We start from the raw sequence: 21,305 nt of genomic DNA on the forward strand, positions 1-21,305 counted from the left end.
ATTATTGAGTTCTGAGAGGTCACAGTGACCTTTGACCACCAAATTCTTGTCAGTTCATTATTGAGTCCAAATGGAAGTTTGTGCAATATTTGAGGAAATACCCTCAAGGCATTCTTCAGATATTGCATTCCCAAAAATGTGACGGACGCAAGGTCACACAGACCTTGACCTCTGACTGCCAAATACTTATCAGTTCATTTTTGAGTTTGTGCCAAATTTAAGGAAATTCACTCAAGGCCTTCTTGAGATATTGAATTTACCAGTATGAGATGGATGGACCTTCACTTACGACCAAATTTTTATTAGTTCATCCTTGACTACATGTGGACGTTTGTGCCAAATTTAGAAAAAAATTCCTCAAAGTGTTCTTGAGATATTGTGTTCTAATGGAACAATATGGGACTTTTAACAAGATTAATTTAAACTTGCTACTAAAACTTGAATAAATAAATCCAGAACAACCTCAATGTAGATGGAAAAAAAACTGTGGAAAGCTGTTTCTAAAATGTTTCTACCACATGCCTGCACAACACAACAGCACAACACGCACAATTGTAAAAACTCCTAATAAACCTTTAATTTGAGCTGTTTGTACAATTGACAAATTACATTAAAACGTCTGTATCTTCTTAAATGTCTGTAGTATTGTACACCTCCCCCCTCTGGCTAGCAGGTTAGGGATACCGGTAACTCCAAACATACAACGCAATGGAAATAAAGCTGCATATAATAGTACATATTACAGATATATCAATGTACAGTGTTTACATAAAATACATCAGAGGAAAAGGTTGCATCGGCGAGGATGCATTTAAAGGTGAATCACGAGGCTGGAGAAGTGCCGTCGCATCAAACCAACATTTACAGTCAGCCTCGATACAGTCCGTGCGGGCTGAGACGCTGCAGGCGCACCGTTCTGCTGGAGACGTACAAAAATAGATTACAGTGATGCACTATCGACTGGCTTATTTCGGAAAGTGTTCACTTTATTTTTGTTATTTTTACACATCCTCACAACTGTCTGGAAGCGGATGTAAGGTCGATCCTCGATGGAGAAAAAAACAAAACGTTATGACACATATGTAACAGGTCTAGTGACATTAAAATAGTACATCACCACAGCTGATTTAAAAAAAATAATAATAAATAGAGAGAAGCATTTGGTTTAATATCAAAGGAAACTGCTACAAAATACCCAAAATTTGAAGATGTCTACCAAAACTATCTATGGCAGGCCTTACTCACCCTTTAAAACAGTTTCAACATTTCAGAAATTCAGTACATTCTCCAGCAATGCAGTGCCAGGTTAAAAAAAAAAAATCACAAATTTAAGGCACAGTTGGGGTTTGCCTGCTGCAAAAAAATGTTGCTGCAGGATTTTGAACATTTTGAAATGTGCATCATTTGTACAATTTCACACTGCAAATACTGAACTTTCAATTCACTGCATTAAAAAAAATTGAATTATGTCTGACACCTCCTGGAGTTTTTTTTTAGCTCAATACACAGGTGCCTTAAAAAAACACAAGCAATCAGTACAGCCTTCTTACAGGGGCTGGAATATTTGGGATCGTGTAGTGACCCTTTGAAACCTGAGCAAACTGGCTTGATTTCTTTCAAAAACATGGTAAGGAGGCAATAAGCAACAAAAGAAGAAATATTCAAATGTTGGTGAGAAATTAGTAAAATGTACAGGAAAATTACCTGAAATTTTTTTTTTTTAAATCCCAAAATCTTAAATATGTAATTATGATAATTACACATTTTTTTCCTAAAATCCCCCTAGATTTTCTTTCCCTAGACAGTTTACTCCAGCTTTTTCTCACCTTGACAATTATTCCTAGCCTTTTTCCACTCTTGACAAAAATGTTCTAAATCTACTAATTTCTTATTAATCATAATAATCATATATTTTTACCCTAGGCTTTATCCCCCTAGACATTTTCCCCAAGCTTTTTTATCCCATGACATTTTCCCTTAGCTTTGTTTCACCCTTCACAAAATGTCCTTTATCTACTAATTTCTTATTAATTATGATAATCCTAGTTTTTCCCTAGCTTTTTCCCCCCTACATTTTGTTCCCTAGATTTTTTTCCACAGAATTTATTTATTTTCCCCTTGACATTTTTTCCCAAGAATTTTTTGCCTGGACATTTTTTTTAGCTTTTTTTCACCCTTGACAAAAATGTTCCAAATCTACAAATTTCTTCTCAATTATGATAATCAAATATTTTTCCCCTTGATTTCTTCCCCATAACTTTTTCCCTCTAGATGTTTTTTCCTACCCTTTTCCAACTTGAAAAAAGTGATTTTTGATATCTACTTATTTCTTTCAATTTGTGGTACATTTATTACTGAGTTGCCCTTTGCCTTTTTTCCCATGTTTCTTAAAAGAAAAAAAAAATCATACCAATTGTCTTAGTGTTAAAAGGTTTAAATACTTGTGAAAGGCATCTGAAAGCAGCACAAGAAAAGTTATGTTGCTCCAGGATTCAAAGGGTTAAAAACTGTCCTCTCAGTACGCCTTAGGACAAAAAAACGAGTGTTAGCATCATCACAAGAGGCTGACATGATCAGAGACCAGTACTGACAGCTTTAGGTCGTATCATGACGGAAAACATCAGCATCACCGGAGTGAGACGAGGTTTGGAAATTCGACGAGGGGACTCGCCGACAGTGAAAGTGACCCGACTTGAAAGAGGTAAGTAATAAACATAGTAAGAAATAATCATAATTTGGGAATATACTGTATTAGATCTGGAGAAAAAAATAAAAAGCTTCAGGTGACTGTTAAAGGTCCCTGATTGTGATATATCGTTAAAAAAGTTTGAGAGCACTGCTGGATGCTAGAACTAAAAAGGGAAAGAAAAGGCAGTACATGGAATACATGTGACAAACGCAGAGTCGTCCCTGCTCTACCAGCTGGACTGCCGTGTGTGTCGGTGCTGCGAGCAGCCAGAAAAAACGTATGGTTTGCTTTGAATACGGAGGATGTAATAAAGCTTGTGCCACCATTCACATGTATTTACAGCACACCCTCTACAAGTCCGCTCATGCCCTTCCTCGCTTGGCTAAATAATAATAATCTGAATAATAACACCTGGGGAGTACATCGAACATCTTCGGGGAAATCAACACCCGCACTGTGTTGCATTGAAAGCTTACATAGAGGCATACTCTGATACATGCAGCCATTTCCATACATGAGCTCCGCTGTGGCATCGGTTTGAGGAGGAGCAGGATGAGGAGGAGGGAGGGTCGGAGTCTCTGCACACATCTTAAATATTCCAGAAGAGCTTTGCTTCCATGTTAAATCCACGACATTTTAATACAAAGGTTATTGAAAACAAACACCGCATCGCTCAACAACTTGCGATCCTGTGTTGGAAAAACGAAATAAACAAACAAACGAAAAAAAAAAAGCTCTCCCGAGACGCAGACAGAAGTCTTCCCCCATTATAAAGCAGTGAGGAGCAGCAGCAGAGCGGTGCTGTCGCGCGGGGAGGCCGCAGACGACACATCTGATCTCATGAGAAGCCTGAAGAGTTGGCGGAGCTGCGCTGCTGCAGGCGGGGCGATGTGTTCGTGGAGCTCGTGGTGTTGGCGTGGAGGCTGGAGGCCTTCAGAGGCGTGCTGCAGCCTTGGGCCTGCGGGAAGCGCTGGTGGTACCGGTCCAAACGCAGGTACTTCACAGTCACCAGCTTACCTGTTAAAAACAAAAGCAGAAGCACGTCACTGACCAATCACTGCAGTGCTCTCCAACACAGGCGCTGACATCACATCAGAGTTTACAGCTTCCACAGACGGACGCTACAACAACACTCAGCCAACACCTCAACCAGCCAGTCAGAAGCTAAAGGCAGAATGCAGCTTTTACGTGTTTTTCGTTCTTCATTTTTTGATCATTTTGACTGTGTTCATGCACATGGCATACTTTTAGGCAAGATTGTGTATTTTTGTTATAAATTTGAATTTCCAGCACAGCTCCTACAATAAGTCTAAAATACACTGTGGAAACTAAATAGTTGCATTCAGACTGTTAAGGTCAAAAACTGCTCCACTGAAACCCATTCAAACTGACATTTTTGATCAATCAATCAAAGCATCAGCAATCTTTGTCGGATTATGTCATTTTCACCATATCTGGCATACAGAGAAAATACATGCTATCTCCACTCGGTGCGCTTTCACAATCAATGTTGCTGCTAATCATTAACATATCCCAGGCTGTGATCATAAAATCATTTTTTGTGGCATCATGACAAAAACTTGGCATATTAAGGGTTAAAATTCTGAAAATTAATGAATAATTGATATTTGTGATTAGGAATGATGTTTAAAAATAAATTCAGTGAAAGTAAAAAATCATATTAATGTATAACATTTTTTTAAGCTTGATTCTGAAAGCTAATTTTGTGCACAGAGAAATATGAGTGTGTGTAATATTAAAGCAGGCCCTAAGGGGTTAATAATACTGTGAAAATGTTTGGTTTGTTCCATCATAAGCTGTGTTGGAGAGCTGCTGACTGTTGTTACAAGCTTTAGTTGAGCACTTTAAATAACAGCAGAAGCTGTGTGGGTGTTCTGCAGCTACAGGTGAGAAGATGAGATACAATAAAGAGCGCTCAGTTTGAGCGCCATGTCCATAAGACTAAAGACTTCACCACAAAACACCAGACACCACAGCACTACTACTACACGGCTTTAGAGCACTGTTGCTCAAAACACATCCTACTGACTGCCCACTGCTCCTGATTTACTGGAAACAAACTCAAATCTTTATGGAAAGGGTATCTTTAGTGGCAATTCCATTATTTTTTAAGACCTTCTTCCATTGTTGTTAACAGATTTTTAAATAAATCTATGTTTAGCAATATGTTGATAGTGAGTAAAAGGGCTCTCATGAGAAAAACGTTGACAGCAGATGTGCCCGAGGTTGAGGGCAGGATCGATGTTATTCATGATATTTATGCGCCGGGGAAACTTTAATTTGTTGTAAGAACAAGTTTAAAAGCTGCTGGGTACCTCGGCCTGAACATGTATCCACATTCAGATCAGACTTTGCTTGATCTAACAGGATATAGTCGTAACATCACTTCCCCTAACTTTGAGCTACTGAAGTGTTATTATTGTTATAGAATTTATTCAATTGTTTCGTATTATTATTATTCCGTTTATTTAGTTCCTTTTCTGAAACAATATCTAATTCTGTTTTACTTTACATATTGATTTTTACTCAGAGGCCTATATGAACATGTACAGAATTGTGAATATTGTGAATATGCAAAATGTACACAAGCCGGGAGACGTAATGGTAACAAATCTAAGTGTATAGAGGTACAAGAAATAATATTTTCTGTTTTTTACTTTTGTACTTTTGTTTCTTCCCTACCACAATAATATTATCAATTTATCAAGACACAGACTGTTCTGTCTTGTTTTTTGGGGTTTTTTTTGTTCGAGGTTTTTTTTTTTTTTTTTTTTAAATCTTCAAAAAAACAACATTATTTTATCTCTTTCCCACTTTAATGTTCTGAAGAGAAAATTAGGTAAGCATGCTGTGCTGCATAATGTGCACCAATTTAAATAAATAAAGAACTAAAAAATACAGCCAGCTGAACTTCCTGGCTGGTTTATCATCGTCTCATCTGTCGGCATAGCAACAAACCCGCATCAGCACAGTTAGAGTGTGACTTACCATCAAACCAGGAGCCATGTAGTGCCTTGAAGGCTCTCCCTGAGTGTTCTGCAGAGAGACACTTGACGTAGACGCAGCCCTGTGGAGAGAGCAGGAAGCACGGTGTGACATCACTGCAGCCGACAGCACTGACGTGTGACATCCGCGTGAGCTCATCGCTCACGGGACAGAGCCTACCTCTCGGGAGTTCTTGTCTACAGCGATGTGGACGATGCCGTCGTTGTCATTGCACTTCTCCAGGATGGCCTCGTGGATGGCTAGATCCCAGTTCTCCCCGACCTCCCTAAAAAACAGCAAAACGAAACAAAACAAAAAAAAACAAGTTACAAACAGGAAGTCAAGGGAGGGAGACGTTTGGACGCTGCTGACGGCAAGTCAAACAGGTACTCACATGACAGGGTCAAACATGTTTCTGATCTTCAGACATGGAGTCAGGCTGTTGGGAGGTGAATTCCTTCGGTCCAGAGGGAATGCTGAGGAGGAGAAACAGCTCAGTCAGCATACGGCTGCTTGTCTACAGTCCACTGTAAACTTACGCAGTCACACTGAGCTTATGTGTTCCTGGATCTGAACACGCTCAACACGACACACGAGCGGCCCGTAACCTAGTAACTCACTCGCTCCTGCCAGGTTGTGCAGGAGGAGAGGGAGAGAGCGCCGTGCTGCTGTCAGAAGTTATTTGTTATTTATTTTTCACAAAAGAGAAAATGCACTTGCGGCGTGAGAGTGTGTGAAAAGTCTCACTTGCATGTGTCTCATACATGTGAGAGTTGGCAGCCCTGTCAAGTTACTATATTCATCATTTTTGTGTATATTAAAACAGCTGCTCCATTAACATGTGCATGTAAACACCAGAACGCATTAGAGGATATCCCATGTAAACAGTTGACTCGAAATCTTCAATCAGGTTGAGAAAAAGTGTGCATGTAAACACAGCGAATGATGCTGTGCTGCTCTCCATCCATGTAAATGTCTGTTTGTGAAAGAGTCAGTGTGTGCGTGTCACCTTTTCCTTGCCAGACTTTGGAAGGCATCTGGGAGGTCTTGTCACAACTGAGAGAAGGCTGGATCCACCTCCAGACCAGAAAGTCCGCTCCACCGATCCTCTGAGTCTCTTTTCGAATCCGGCTCTCGTTGGCTGAGAGGAATTTCACAGCGCGCTCCCAGATCTTCTTCATTTTCTTCCTGTAAAGCATCAACATCACACCTACTGACACGTCTTTCTCACCTTGGCGGTTGTTTACAATTTTTAAGGGCAGTTTCCCAGTCACGTTGGTTAAAACTTTGTAAAGCAAAATGAAATATAATCAGTGAAATACTGTATACGTCAGTTTTAGCTTGATGGGGAGGTGAGCTGAGTAAATGTGTTTTCAGCAAGGATTTCTTTCCTCTTGGTGCAAAGAAAGAGGAAAAACACATGTAAAAACTGCATCATTCATCACTTCCATTCATTCAAACTGTATTTGCCGTATGGCAGCTCTTATTTTGGGCTGGGATATTTTTACTGGTTTATGTGACATACAAAAACATAACATACGACAAAATGAACATGAAGATATGTTAAAAGAGAAAATAAATAAGTAGATAAATAAATAAAGAATTCTAATAAAAAGATAAAGAAAATGAAACAGAATGAACAAATAAATAGATGGCAAAAAGGGGGGATAATTAAATAAATTCTATCGATAAAATAATATAAGAGTAGAAAATAAGTAGAGAGGCAAACAAAATAAAACACTTGTTGTAGACAAGGGTATTGGACCAAAACATATACACATAGACAACCCTTAACCCTTGTGAGATGTTGTATCTGGGGATACAGGACAGGATACAGATGAAGTTGTGTGGGTACTGACCGGTCCTGAGGCTGAACCAGGGAGTCTCTGACATGGGGGATGGGCAGGTAGGGCTGCATGTCCTGGTTCTCTTGACAAGCTTCACTGTGGCTCCTCAACACATCTGAACAACAGTGTCAGCAAGAATAAAGGGTTAAATCGTGAGGATAAGATACAGAAACCTGAAAGTCACTGGCTAACAAATCAGCTGGACATACAGTATGCTGCACAGCAACCAGACTTTCAGAACAGGATCTCTATGGACATAACGAGAACTGTGTATTAAACACGTCACAGTGTAGCTGGACAGTCAGCTGACAGTTGGTGGTCCTTACCAATGATCCTCTCCACCATGTCGTACATCTGCCTGGTCTCCTCCTCCTCTCTCCTCCAGCGATACTTCATGTAGCAGACCACGCTCCACACACAGCCGACCACTGCACACACAAACACAGGCTTAACCTTTAGGGCCCCCCTTCATATTACACACACTCATATTGTTCTGCGCACAAAGTGTGCTTTTCAAAATCAAGCTTTTCACAAAATATGATACATTAACACGATTTTCTACTTTCATTGAGTTAATTTTTTAACCAGCATCAGTCATAATCGTAAATATTAAATATTAATTCATTTTCAGAATTTTAACTCTTTACACGCCAGGTTTTTGTCATGATGCCACTATGTTTTTCGATGAAAAAACACAACAGATGAATCTTTTTCAATATACTACATGCTAATTAGATTTTTTTTATTATTATCACAGCCTGGGATATGTCAATGATTTGCAGCAACACTGACTGTGACAGTGCACATGGTGGACGTTTTTATCTTAAAATGTTTAAATCATTCAGTAATTAAGTCTTTTATAACTTTTATATTTGATCTCTTTCTTCTTTTATTGTAAATATGTATCCTTTATTATGTTTTAATATTTTATTGCTCTGTAAAGCACTTTGAATTGTATGATATGTACTCTAAAAATAAAGCTGCCCTGCCTTGGAAATAGCATATATTTTCTCTATATGAAAAAATATGGTCAAAAAAATGGTCATCAAGTGGAGAAAAGCCAAAATGACAAATTCCACATCAAAAGCCCAGAATGACACCAAGAAATAATACAATGCATGTTTTTATGCTTTGATGGCTGTGGGAACACAAATGTCAGTTTGAATGAGTTTCAGTGGAGCATTTTTTTAACTTAACAGTCTGAACAATTTAGTTTCCACAGTGTATTTTAGACTTACTGTAGGAGCTGAGCACAAAATTCAAATATTACACAAAAATAGACAATCTTGCCAAAATGTCATATGCATGAACACAGCCAAACTATCCAAAAAAGAAGAATGAAAAGTGTGTAAAACACTCCAAACAGTCCCTGAGGGTTTACTACCACACAGTCTCTTGTCTTTTGTTTGATATCTTGTGTCTGTAAAAAATGTAGTTGCACTCTGCAGATCTGTCGTTAGCTTGTCTTACTGTATCACTTGAATGCTGCTGTCACACTTCATGTTTCTCTGATCCGCTTAAACTTTAAAACTTTGCATGGAAAACATTGAAAATTCACATGAACGGCCAAACCCAACTCACTGGGATAAATCTGTCTCGAGTACTGGAAACACGTCTAACAGCTGTAGGTGCACTAATCAATTACTGTGCTTGAAGGACACACTCTTTGCTGTGATTTTTCCCTTCATGTCTCTCAGGCGTCCTGCTGTTTATGTGCTGTGGCCGACTCACCGACTGCGATCAAGAAGACTCTGCTGATGACAGTGAGGAAGGCTCGTCTAAAGCGGCAGGTGAAGGGCATCTTGGGATGTGTGGACTCCAGCCGAGAGACCTCAGACACATCCATCAACGGCTCATCAGCTACTTGCCCCGTCAGCCTGCACACACGCACACGCACACACAGTGATGTCACATGTGGGGCACGTGATCAGGATGAATGTGTATGTGGTATATTATTTTATTGATCTATTTTTAAATTTTAAGATTTTTGGGTTTTTATGTATTGATATTGTAATAATTTATTATGATCTTTGTAGAAGATCTTTGTTTACTCTCATGTATGTATGTGTTCTTGTTTACCTGACATATTTTATGTTTTTATTAAATAAAGCTGTAAAAAAACAAAAAAAAAAAGAGGGGGGGGGGGGGGGTTTATTACCTTATTCCAACGTCCTGTCCTGTCCTGATGATCCACTCCAGAGATGTAAGAATGAAGTTTTCAAACTCCTGATTCTGAGCCTGGACAGAGACAAAGGCACTGATGAGAAGAACTGTACTGATCTGTGTGTTCGCTTCCTTAAAGTCCCACTCTGAGGGGTCCAGCTTTATATATACTGCTATTAGATAATCTCCCACACTCTTTTGGCTGACTGAGAAAACACCCATCAGTTTGCTCCATCGTAACTGCAGTGAACGCTGCTCTCCACTGCACACGGAGGTGTATCTTCAGCCTGTTGTGTACCTCTGACCCTTTTCACACAGTGATGGCTACTTCAAGCTGCTAAGTCCCATCTTTACACCTCAATTGCATTTTGACACAGAAACAAACAACATGCCTCGACAGTGTGTGATTTTAAACAGTCAGTGCATATACATGATATTAGAAAAAGTGGAATTATTGTGTTAGTCCAACTAAAACTGGGCATTTAAAATACATGTAAAAATGTTAGTCTGACTGAAGTCGGACTAACACACCCAGATAATGCAATTGGAAATCCATTTCCTCTGTCATGTAAACACGTCAGTCGGACTTTTACTGGACTAGGCAGCTTGCACATGCCCCTTGTTGCCGAACCAGCCTCCCTCAGTGGTTAGGGATGGGGACTGTTCATTACTTATGAGGGGGGAAGGGGTGCTGCAAAATAGGTCAGGCATTTTAAAAAATTAAGCACTGAGGAGGGACTTGTTTTTTAATTTTGGCTCAGTTGAGGGACATTGTACAAGTATTTTATATTCCTTTTATATAAAAAAGTCACGCCCCAGCCACCCCCTCCTCTGATAAATAAAGTAAAGTCCCACAACACCAGCAGGGAAGCTAAGTGATGTCCAGCTGTGGACGGAGCCAAAGCAAAACATAGTTTAGCAACCTAAAAAAAAAAAATCAATATCAGTTTAAGTGCTGACTGTATTTGAATATTGTCTCCTCTTTAGCTTCCACAACAGCTGATGGAGGCAGCGGACAACTCTGTCCACCTATTGTGTGATCGAATCTTTTGACACAGAACAGCAAGGCAGCAAAACGGCTCAATACTGCCACCTTGAACAGGCAGTGCAAAAGGGGCTTCTGTTTGTCTCATCCTGTGCTAATAAAAAAGAAAAAAACAAACTGGTAAAGATGCTCAAGCTGTCAAATTCCTGGAAATAAAGCCAGAAGTTTGTTTTATTTATGAATGTTTATTTACGCTTCAAGTCAGTTTTTTTTGACAATACATGCGTAAATGCGAGGCCTTGTATAAAGGCACTATATATATATTTATTTATCTTCATTTTGCAATCTAGCTGGAGTCAAACAGCGGGGTTTATGTTGTTTGTTATGCACTGGAATTAAAATATCCATGTTATCCAATCCCTTACTTCGTGTACTGTGTAAATCAGAGCGTTGCTGTTTGGATATTTGTATGTTTTTGTGTTGATATGTACTGACTGTGAAAACCAATCTTCCTCTGGGACAAATAAGACCATCTATCATCATGGAGCGAGAGAGAAACACTGATGCTATATCCTGCCTTCACACTGGACCCAAAACATCTTATCCAAAGGAAACAGGCTGGATATACACTCTGCTGTATGAATGCAAAGTGACCCTAGTGCAAAGTTTACTTTGCTAAAAAAATGTATATAGAATATCACACTCCCAGGTAATCCCATGATAACTGTGAACCACAAACCTTGTGGTAGAGTGTGATAACTAGAGCCCAACCAATACTGAATGGTTTTGAGCTGCGGACATTGATATTAGGGAGTAAAAAATTCCAAATTTGACATACCAGCGATGATGTGTATATATGCAATTATGCAATGCAATTATGCCTCAGTTGTCAGCTACTTGTGACAAAGGTAATGTAATGCAGGTGAGATATTTTAAAGCATGACAAACTTTTACTGTTAAAAAATGAAATCAGCACACTGAAATAGTTAACTTCATTAGGAATTTGAACATTCTAAATGACTCCAAGTGCCTTTTTCTGCGTCGTGTTCTGTTCAAAAATAAAGTTTGCATATCGTGCAATATATAAATGTATACCAATACATCTGTGATGGGCCAATATCGGCTGATAATAGCCCGCACAGAATCACTACTTTACACCACAGCTCTTGTTTAAGGTTTCTTTTTTGTGCAGGCAGGGATGTTCGTGTGTGGACGTACCCGTAAATATGCAGAGGCCTCCTCCATGGACAGACTCCTGTTTGGATGCTGCTGGTCTCCACAGTCATGCTGGCCTGCAATCACAATATCAAACCAGCAGTGAAGAAAAACTCCTGATCTTGTTTACATGATAAAGGGACTGTGCACTATGACATAAACTTTAAATCATGCCAGATTAACTGTATACATGGATCATTTCAAGTACGAGAGTAAAGTACTCTGAATTAAGAGCTATATATTCAGTTACTACTCAGGTGTTTGACAGTCACTTGTTATATTACACACACCTGGCTCTCTCTGAGCACAACATGCACTTTTCAAGCTTTAAAAATATTAAGAATTCATATTATTTTCTACTTTCATTGAGTTAATTTTTTTAACCAACATCAGTCTTAATTATAAATCTAAAATATTCATTAATGTTCACAAATTTACAACTTTAAATGCCAGGTTTTTGTGATAATGCCACTGTTTTTAGATGAAAGAAACAACACTAAAAAGTGTATTACAATATACTACATGCCAAGTAGCTTTTTTTGCTGATCACAGTCTGGGATATGTCAATACATAGCAGCAACATTAATTGTGACAGTGCACCGAGTGAAAACAGCATGTATTTTCTCCATATGCCAAATATGGCAAAAAATAAAATAATAATAATAAGTCAAAAGTCCAGAATGACACCCAGAAATAATACAATGCATGTTTTTATGCTTAAATGGCTGTGGGTTTCAATGAGTTTCAATTAAGTTTTTGACCTTAACAGTCTGAATGTAACTATTTAGTTTCCACAGTGTATTTTAGACTTAATGTAGGAGCTGAGCTGGAAATTCCAGGATTAAACAAAAGTAAACAGTCTTGCCAAATTTTACGCAATATGCATGAACACAGCCGCAATTACCAAAAAAAAAAAAAGAATGAAAAGCGTGTAAAATGCACCAAACAGTCCCCAAGGGTTAATAACAGAGTCACTATCAAGGAGCTGCAGTGTAATGCTGGCAGCAACTCAGTCAATGGTCAGTCAGAGCGGAAAGATAATAGCTACCAGCAACTTGGGCCAGGTGGTCATGTAGCTTCAGCAGCAGCTTCAGGATCAGGTCCTTCTCCGTCTTGTCCTGCAGACAATAAACATTTAGTGAGCACACTCTACCAACTCCTCTTACTTTGTTACTTTGTAGACCCTTCTGATGACAATTTCATAGCTGAAATTGGATTCAAACCTTCCAGAAACCCTGAAAAATGTTATCTTGTAAAGATTACCCGATCACATTTTTGATCCTAATCAGTGGTCTTTAACATTGAGTAAATGCTGTTACCAGATCTAAACCTATGCATATGTTAGCTTAAATATTGATTTAGTATGTATCAGAGACATTGAAATAATAGCTGTGGATGGACACTAAACCTGACGCACACAATTTTCCTCACAGAATAATATACCTGCAATATGACAAAGTATGTACTGTGTATCAATATTTCACCATGTTATGATGAATTCGTGGAGAAAACTGTTCTCTTTCAGCATGCCTCAACAGTAAACGGAGAATCCAAAAAGAGGTGAACATTCTTCATGAACTGAAGTCACTGGAGATTGCGATTCTCTAAAAAGTTAAAACATAAAACACTTCTGCCTACAAGTAGCGCTCAGAGCAGCGACTCGGCCATGCATGAAACTGTTTGTACTGACACATTTTAAACCGAAGCGTTGTAGTGACAATGCATGTTTTTGGGAAGTACTGAGCAGATGACTTTTTTCTTTTTTTCTTAATTTCTGGACCCTGGCTTGTCAAGTTGCTCATTGCCTTCTCTCTGCGTTTTTTTAAAGATATCAAACCAGTTTTCTAGGGTTCCTAAGGGTCAAAACATGCCCAGATCTGCTCAGGACATCAAATTGGGCCCAAAGATTTTGTGTGCTCTTATATAAGTTTAAAACATAGCATGTTTTATTAACAGTATTCAGCAGATAAACTGTTTTCGCATCTCAGATCAGAAGCACGGCCAATTTTCAAAGTTCAATTCTTTAACATGGCAGCACTTGAGCTGCGCTCACCGCTCACATTTATGACATTTCCAATCTAATCCCAGGATAAATGTGCACGTCACATCTCGTGTGCTCAACACACCGACCAAAAACTCTGCAACACAACAGAAAAATGGGGAAAGGGGAAAATATGTACTTACATAAGAGTTGTCAAAGTCGCTGCCAAAAGGGTGGCTCTTAACTGCAACAAAGGAGACACACAGAGATACACTGAAGGAGACAGAAACATGGGCAGGCTCAGCCGAACCACAACACGGCAATGTAAAGGCACATGCTGGATCAGAAGAAGGAAAAAGTGGGTCTTCAACAATAAGACGGCGTGTTTGCAGACAGTGGAATGCGAGTGTAGCTCAGACATCACTTAGCACGTGAGTCAGTGTCTGCACATGAAACTCAACCCCTGAAACCTCAAAGCATCAGCGAGACACTTGGAGCGCTGCCATCACGCCGCAATAACATTAATCACAGTCACAAAGTTAATTCAGGACTAAATCATGCTGCATGGAGTGTGGAGAGAACTCTATTTTTAAAAGCTAAAAAATATCTTTATTCCGGATTTAAAGCATATTTAGTCTTGAACTGGAAATTTTACTCGCACATTTTCACATGCACGATAGTCACGCATAATATTCAAGAAAATCTGACACCCGCCTGTTTGTTCATCATGCAAGTCAAACAAAAGCATTGACTCTTTGAAACCTAAGCAAAGTGGTTAGATTTCTCTTTAAAACATTGGGAATAAAGGCAGTAATCTACTCACCAATTTTTAAGGTCTTTTTTTATTTTTTGTTTTTGTTGTTTACTTTTTTTGTTTTTGTGCTTGTTCTCAGGTAATATCCTTGTATTTTTTTTACTAACTGAATGCTCATTTTTGGGCCATGTCTTGTTAAGTTGCTCGTTGTCTTCTCCCATGTTTTCAAAAGAAATCACAACAACTGGCAAGTGATAATCCACTGGAGATGTCCTGTGGGGTTTTCTTGTAAACAGTTTCAGTGTTTCTCATCATTTATCTCACAACCATGAACGCATGTCCTTTTAAATTTGAACCATCTGCTTTTAAACTTGCTTTGTTTACATCGATGTTTACTTTCTAAAGGTAGTTGCTGTTTGTGGCGTGCTGCTTCTTTTTCCCCCTCTGTGGATCAGTGGAACCTGCATGCAGGTGCGTCCTTGAGTGCATGCCCATTTTTGGTATTTTTTAAATTACTCAGAATTGTAAAACATCCCTCTGTCAATGCATTTTTTAAAAACATAATCTTTATATGAATTATATGACCATTATTCTTATTATTTTCTCATTGTTGACACCTGTTTGCATAATGGGTAATCTTCTGAGAGAAGTTTGCACACGGAGCAGACTCTCTGGAAGTCTGTGGAGTGCATTCAAGAGTCCCTGTGCGCTTTATAAATTCAGGATTTGGGGCAACTCCTGGCACTTGCAGACTTCCTGGAAAGGCACACTTTAAGTCTGCGAGTGCAGGAAGTCTGGACATTGTTTTTGTCCATACATTAAGGGGGACGGCTGAAAGTTTGGGCACTACGAGCCACTGCCTGGAGACTGCTGAAAAGTCATTTGCTTGATCGCAAACATATCAGAAACAACACTGTCTAGAGTCAGTCAGGTGTGGGACTGGACCAACATCCGTGCCTACAACTCTTAGAGAGAGATGGATTATGTTCCTGTCGGCTAACAGGTTCTGACAAATATAAGGCAAATGTAGTGATGGCACCTGCAGGGTACACAGACTGAAAACAGGACACCGATATGTTTTGCGGCTTTGCATTTGTTAACAAGATATTGTCAATGGTTATGAGAGGTGAAGCCATGGGAGCAAGGTGAACAAAGATCATGTCAGCAGCTTAAGGCAAGTTAAGGTTAATCTTAAGGTTACTAATTTCTTTACTTATCATTTCTATAAATTATTAATTTTCCTTTTTAATTTGTTGGGGTTTTTTTTGCCTATTTAGGCTTATTTTGTAACATTTTTACTTCTTCTTTTTGGCTTATTTTCAGGAATTTACATATTTTGGCGCCATGTCTTATCAAGTTGCTTGCTGCCTTCTTCCTACGTTTCTGAAAGAAACCAGGCCAATTTGTGATAGTTTCATAGGGCTAATGCCTCGCAGAATTTAAGACCAATTTCACACACAAAAAAGTAAAAAAAAATACAACATAATCAACACTACTTTTGTAGGATTAGGGACAATATTGCATAAATTGTTTATTGTAAGATAAACATAACTTTTTGGGGGCTGGGGTACCTTTTGTTTTCTCGACAAGTAGGGGTCGACAGATTATCAGCCTGACCGATTATCAAGGTTGATATTTGGCATTTTTCTGGTTCCCTGTATCATTTTAATGGTCATCGATAAAATTAATTAATTAAAAGGGGCAAAGAAAGTATCAGTATGGAAGTACCTTTTACTCTGTATAACCTCACAGAGCTATTTGTATTTATTTATCTTTATTTTAATTTTCACTTGACTTGCTGGAAACTTGCTGTATATGATGTTAAGGTTTTCGTTTTGATGAAGCATTTGCTTAAGATATTTAAACAAAGTTTTGTGGTGGAGCTTGTTATATTCCAAATTCCAAATATTGACAGAAAGATTTTCATTTTTATTGTAAATGCATATGGGTTCTCATATCTTTCTCATTAACTACTGATAATCTGTATCGACCCTGAAAAACCAATATCGGTCGACCTCTATTGGCAAGTGGCTTAATTCCCACCATGAGCTTGAAATATTTTCAGCATAAAATACAGGGAGCTTCTTAGGTGTTGCCTTGTAGCAGTAGCAGTTTCTGCCTTGCTGTGATTTTTTTTGCCAAATAGCCAATTTTTGTAGAATTTGCACTTTCCCATGTTATCAGTACAGTGACAGCTTGCAGGCAGACAGTGGATCCTCTGCTCTGAGCATCCCAGCTACAAAATAATCATGTTATTGGTTCCACTACCCTGATCTTTATAGCGTTAATGCAAGAGGCACTCTGTAAAATGTATCAGAAAAATGAACATAAGTTTTTATTTTGAGTTTTTACAATGTTGGATTTTTTTCTGATATCAGATATGCCGATATATAACGACACATTTGGCCAATAACCAATACAGATACCAACATATCCACTATCTCCCCTCCTAATTTTAACGATCGTCATGTCTATTCTGCAGTAGAATTGACATTATCTGGGGCGTCTGGTGGCTAAGCGGCTAGAGCAGGCGCCCCATGTACAGAGGTTGTATTCTCAGGGGTTCAATTCCAGCCTCTGCTCTTTGCTGTATGTCCCCCCCCTTCAATCTTTCCTATCCATTTTCTGCACTTTCTCTGCTAAGGTCATTGTTCTTTTACTTTTCTTTTTTTGTTGCTTATTTTTATTTAAATCTGAGCAAATAAGCTTTATTCTATTCAAAAACATGGAAAAAGTAAAGTAGTTTAATTTAAAACAATTACCCTAAAAGACATCAGTAAAATGCTACAAGAAAATTACCAGGAAAATTGAAAGACAAAAATAAAAACCAAGAACAAATGTGGAAAGGAAAATTACAATAATAATAATAAAATAATAATATCTCTGTTACATAATTTCAAATATAGACTTGACATTTCCCCATACTTTTTTGGATAATTATCTAATAATGCCCTCTCTGTTTCTCCTTTTTTCACCTTTTATAAATTTCTTGCAGTTTGCAGGACATTTTTCACCAAATTGCTGATTGCCTTCTTTCCCATCTTACTGAAAGAAATCCAACCAATTTCCTCACTCATCAGAGGTTTAAATTGGGGGTTGACAATATCAGATTTTTAGGGACGATTATGATTATTAGTACTAATGAGACCGATAACCGATAATTGGAGCCAATATGCATTTACAATAAAAATGACTTTTTCTGTCAATATTTAATATTTGGAATATAACATACTCCAACACAAAACTTTTTTTAAATGCCTTGAAGCAAATATTTCATCAAAACTGAAACATTCAGCATCATGTACAGCGAGTTCCCTGCAACTTTTTTTAAAAAGTCAAGTGAAAATTTAATTACCAAATTGAATAAATAAAAATAGCTCCCTGGGGTTTTACAAAGTTTAAGTTCCTCCCATGCTGACACTTTCTTTGCACTTTTTAATAAATTAATTTTATCTGCAATTATTGAAATAAAATACAGATACAGATAATCAGCAGAAAGCCAAATATCCGCCTCAATAATCAGCCGGGCTGATAATCTGTCGACCTCTAGTTTAAATGCTTTTGAAAGGCATCTGGATGCAGCACAAAAAACTGATGTGGATGCAGGTTTCAAAGGGTTACTGTTACTGTATCTTTTACCAATTTTTTGCATTTTTGGCCATTTCCTTTAAGTTGCCCAATCCTTTCTTCCCATGCTTTTGAAAGAATTGAAGCCAATTTGCTCAGGTTGCAAAGAGTTAAACTGCACATGGTGTCAGATACTTACTGACTCCATCCACCTCCGAGGATCCAGAGCCCCTCATCCGGAGGTACATGAGGCCCAGCAGCAGGAAGAAGAGGCAGGCTGCCGTAAGCAGGAACATGGACAGGTATGAGCGCTGAAGCTCCCGGAGGAGGCCACCTCCTCCCGCTTGAACTGCTGGAGCAGCTCGTCCTCCGGGACAGACAGCTTGTGCTTGAGCACCGCCTGGCTGTATGAGTGGTTGGGGGCGGTGTGGTTGGAGTGGTTGCCCCTGTAGCTCTGGGACAGGCTGCTGTAGTTGGAGAAGCGCGGTCTCAACCCGATGGCAAACCGACTGCTGCTTCTGGATGCTCCGTCCTCGCCGTCGACGTGGTTTTTTTTGCCGGCCTCTCCTCCGTGGTTCTCGGTGAGGGACACGTAGATGGACTTCCTTGGAAAGTTGTGGCTCCGGGAGCCTCCCGACACCTCCGAGTCCCTTCTCTTGGCGTCGTCTTCCTCCCCCTCCTCCCTCCGGCTCCCCACCATATTTAGACTCTCAGACGGGTTAACCTGTCTGCCCGCCCCTCCCGTCTGGGACCCTCTGTGGGAAGGAAACTCCGCTTTCGGGTGGCTCCGTCTTGGCTCCAACCTCTCCGCCGCTGCTGGTCTACGGCACCAGGGCCCCCAACCTCCTCCTCGTCCGAGTCTGAGTAATCCCCAGCTAGCTTGCTAGTGTTTAAATGAGACGCCCCACAACCATTTAAAGAGCGAGAGTTCTTCTCCGGTCCCCCCTCATTATCGTCCTCGTCCCCCGAATCGTCGTAATCCCTCCCTTCCGCCTCGGGGCTGGATCTGGCACGGACTCCCCAACCCAGCGAGACACTTCTGTGTCCGCCCGGACCCGGGGAGGAATTGTTGCTGTTGAGCGGACTAGTAGCGCCGTACTGACTCTTGCTAACCGCGCTCGGTGTCGTAACGGGCCTTATCTTCGGTTGTTGCGGGAAACCGGGGCTCCGCTCTGCCCTGCTGCTGTGGTTGAGGGCCTTTTCTTTTCAGCGGAGTTTCAGCGTCAGACTCGTCGGAGCTGAAGCCGAGGACGGTGGACTTCCTGCCCGGTCTCCTGCTCGAGCTCAGGTGCGTGACGTCATGGCTGGCTGGCCTGGATCCCGCCGTGTTGCCTCCGCCAGTGGTGCTGTTGATGGCCCCGCTGCTCCGGGTTTTACCCGCTCTGGAGCCCCGCTGCTGCTGCTCTTCGCGAAGCTTCTTCAGTTTTCTTCAGATATACCGGGGCGCGTGTTTTCGGTGACCGGGCCTGGAGTGAAACCAAAGCGCTTTAATTCGGAGAAAAGCTCCTCATCCGTTAACTGCGTTGACGCCATCTTGGACAAAACTCTTGGAGAAGGTTGTGTAGCGGAAGTGACGTAGGGGTGAGTGGTAGTAGACACAGGGGTGCGTTCAAAGCCACCAGCAAGCTGTCGATACACGATAAGCTTGCTGAACAGGCAGTATGGTAATTTTGTGAATAAAGAGATGAAAGAAAACAAAAGTGTGTGTCTGTGTGTTTTTATATATATATATATATATATATATATATATATATATATATATATATATATATATATATATATATATATACTGAACAAGACCGGGGGAAAATTGCAAGTATTCGCATTTTGCGGTGGTGGCATCAATTTGTTTTGGCATCAAGCATGCTTAAACAAATTTTTGAAGTGATCAACAAGAACAGTGGGGCTTCTCACTATGGAGTCCTTTTTTGACACTTTTAGTTCTGTTTTTGAGTTGTTTCGGGCTTAGCTGATGAACAGCCTGTTTAGTTTAAATGCCGTTTTCAATATATTGCCTACTCTATTTTTTTCTCTTCCCCCTATATTTCTCTTTTTGCATTTGATGCTCTACTTAGAACCTGGTTACAATCCACCAGTGCGAAATGGGGGGGGGAATACTAATTTTCCCCAGTCTTAAGATTTTGTTCAGGAGTGTGTGTATATATATATATATATAATATATATATATATATATATATATATTATATATATATATATATATATATGAAAAACTGTTTTTTTAAATATGAAAAATATGAAAAATTGCTGCTCAGAGCATGTCAATATGACACCCAGACCCCTTATTGAGTTAGTGAGTGTCATTCCATAATATTCAACAGCTGAAGATATTAAAAGTCATAAATGTACCAATAAACGTATTAGGAATTGTTTTTACAGTAGGGGAAAAGTGACTCCTTGTGGAATATGTGCATGGAACCCGGACCTTCATTCATACAAATATATTTTCCCCCATAAAAATACAGAATTGTGCATATTAATATTTATCCCACTCTTTAAATTTTATATCTTAAGATTTGAAGAGGTGATGAATAAATATGTGTGTTCTTTTTGTTTTTGTAAAGACAAAGACACAGTCAAAAAATTATTTTAAAAAAGTTCATTCACAAGTGTTTTGAGTTTTGTGAGTCAAATAAGCAATTAGATGGAAGCCAGAGATATTTTATGTCATGACTACAAAAAGCAGCAAATACAACTGACTGTTACCTTCTTATCTTATCAGATACATGTAATATACATAAGTTCAAATCGACCATTATTCATAGAATTTGAAAATTAGATTGAGTATTTTAAACTTATTAACAAATGTGTGTTTACAGTCGGTGTGCCCTTTCATGTGCATGTTTGTATTTATCTGTTAATTATTATATTATTACTATATGTATTAATATCATTTAATCTCCATCTTTTTTCATAATTCAAGATAGCACTGCATAGTCACTAGGAGAGGCCACATCGGTCATGCCATGTTGTGTTTTTTAATTCTTTTTTACATTACTTTTTTTAATACCTTGGCGGTGATTATTATTTAATATTCAAATACGTTTAAAATGCCCTTATTCCATTGGAAAAGAAAAATG

At 39.2% G+C, this 21,305-nt stretch overlaps 1 protein-coding gene across 1 annotated transcript; it reads right to left on the reverse strand.

The window, feature by feature from the left end:
* Nucleotides 1-2,446: 2,446 nt before the first annotated feature.
* Nucleotides 2,447-19,865, reverse strand: lemd3 (LEM domain containing 3). The gene is given in 17 exon segments (XM_042511688.1): nucleotides 2,447-3,706; nucleotides 5,699-5,777; nucleotides 5,876-5,981; nucleotides 6,090-6,171; nucleotides 6,705-6,883; nucleotides 7,555-7,657; nucleotides 7,869-7,970; nucleotides 9,274-9,419; nucleotides 9,701-9,780; nucleotides 11,909-11,982; nucleotides 12,954-13,023; nucleotides 14,090-14,130; nucleotides 18,407-18,511; nucleotides 18,514-19,015; nucleotides 19,018-19,401; nucleotides 19,403-19,647; nucleotides 19,650-19,865. Coding segments are annotated over 17 exon segments (2,568 nt in total). The 5' UTR covers nucleotides 19,741-19,865; the 3' UTR covers nucleotides 2,447-3,527.
* Nucleotides 19,866-21,305: the final 1,440 nt, after the last annotated feature.

This window comes from Plectropomus leopardus, chromosome 22 (genome assembly GCF_008729295.1).
Source record: "Plectropomus leopardus isolate mb chromosome 22, YSFRI_Pleo_2.0, whole genome shotgun sequence".
NCBI lineage: Eukaryota > Metazoa > Chordata > Actinopteri > Perciformes > Serranidae > Plectropomus > Plectropomus leopardus.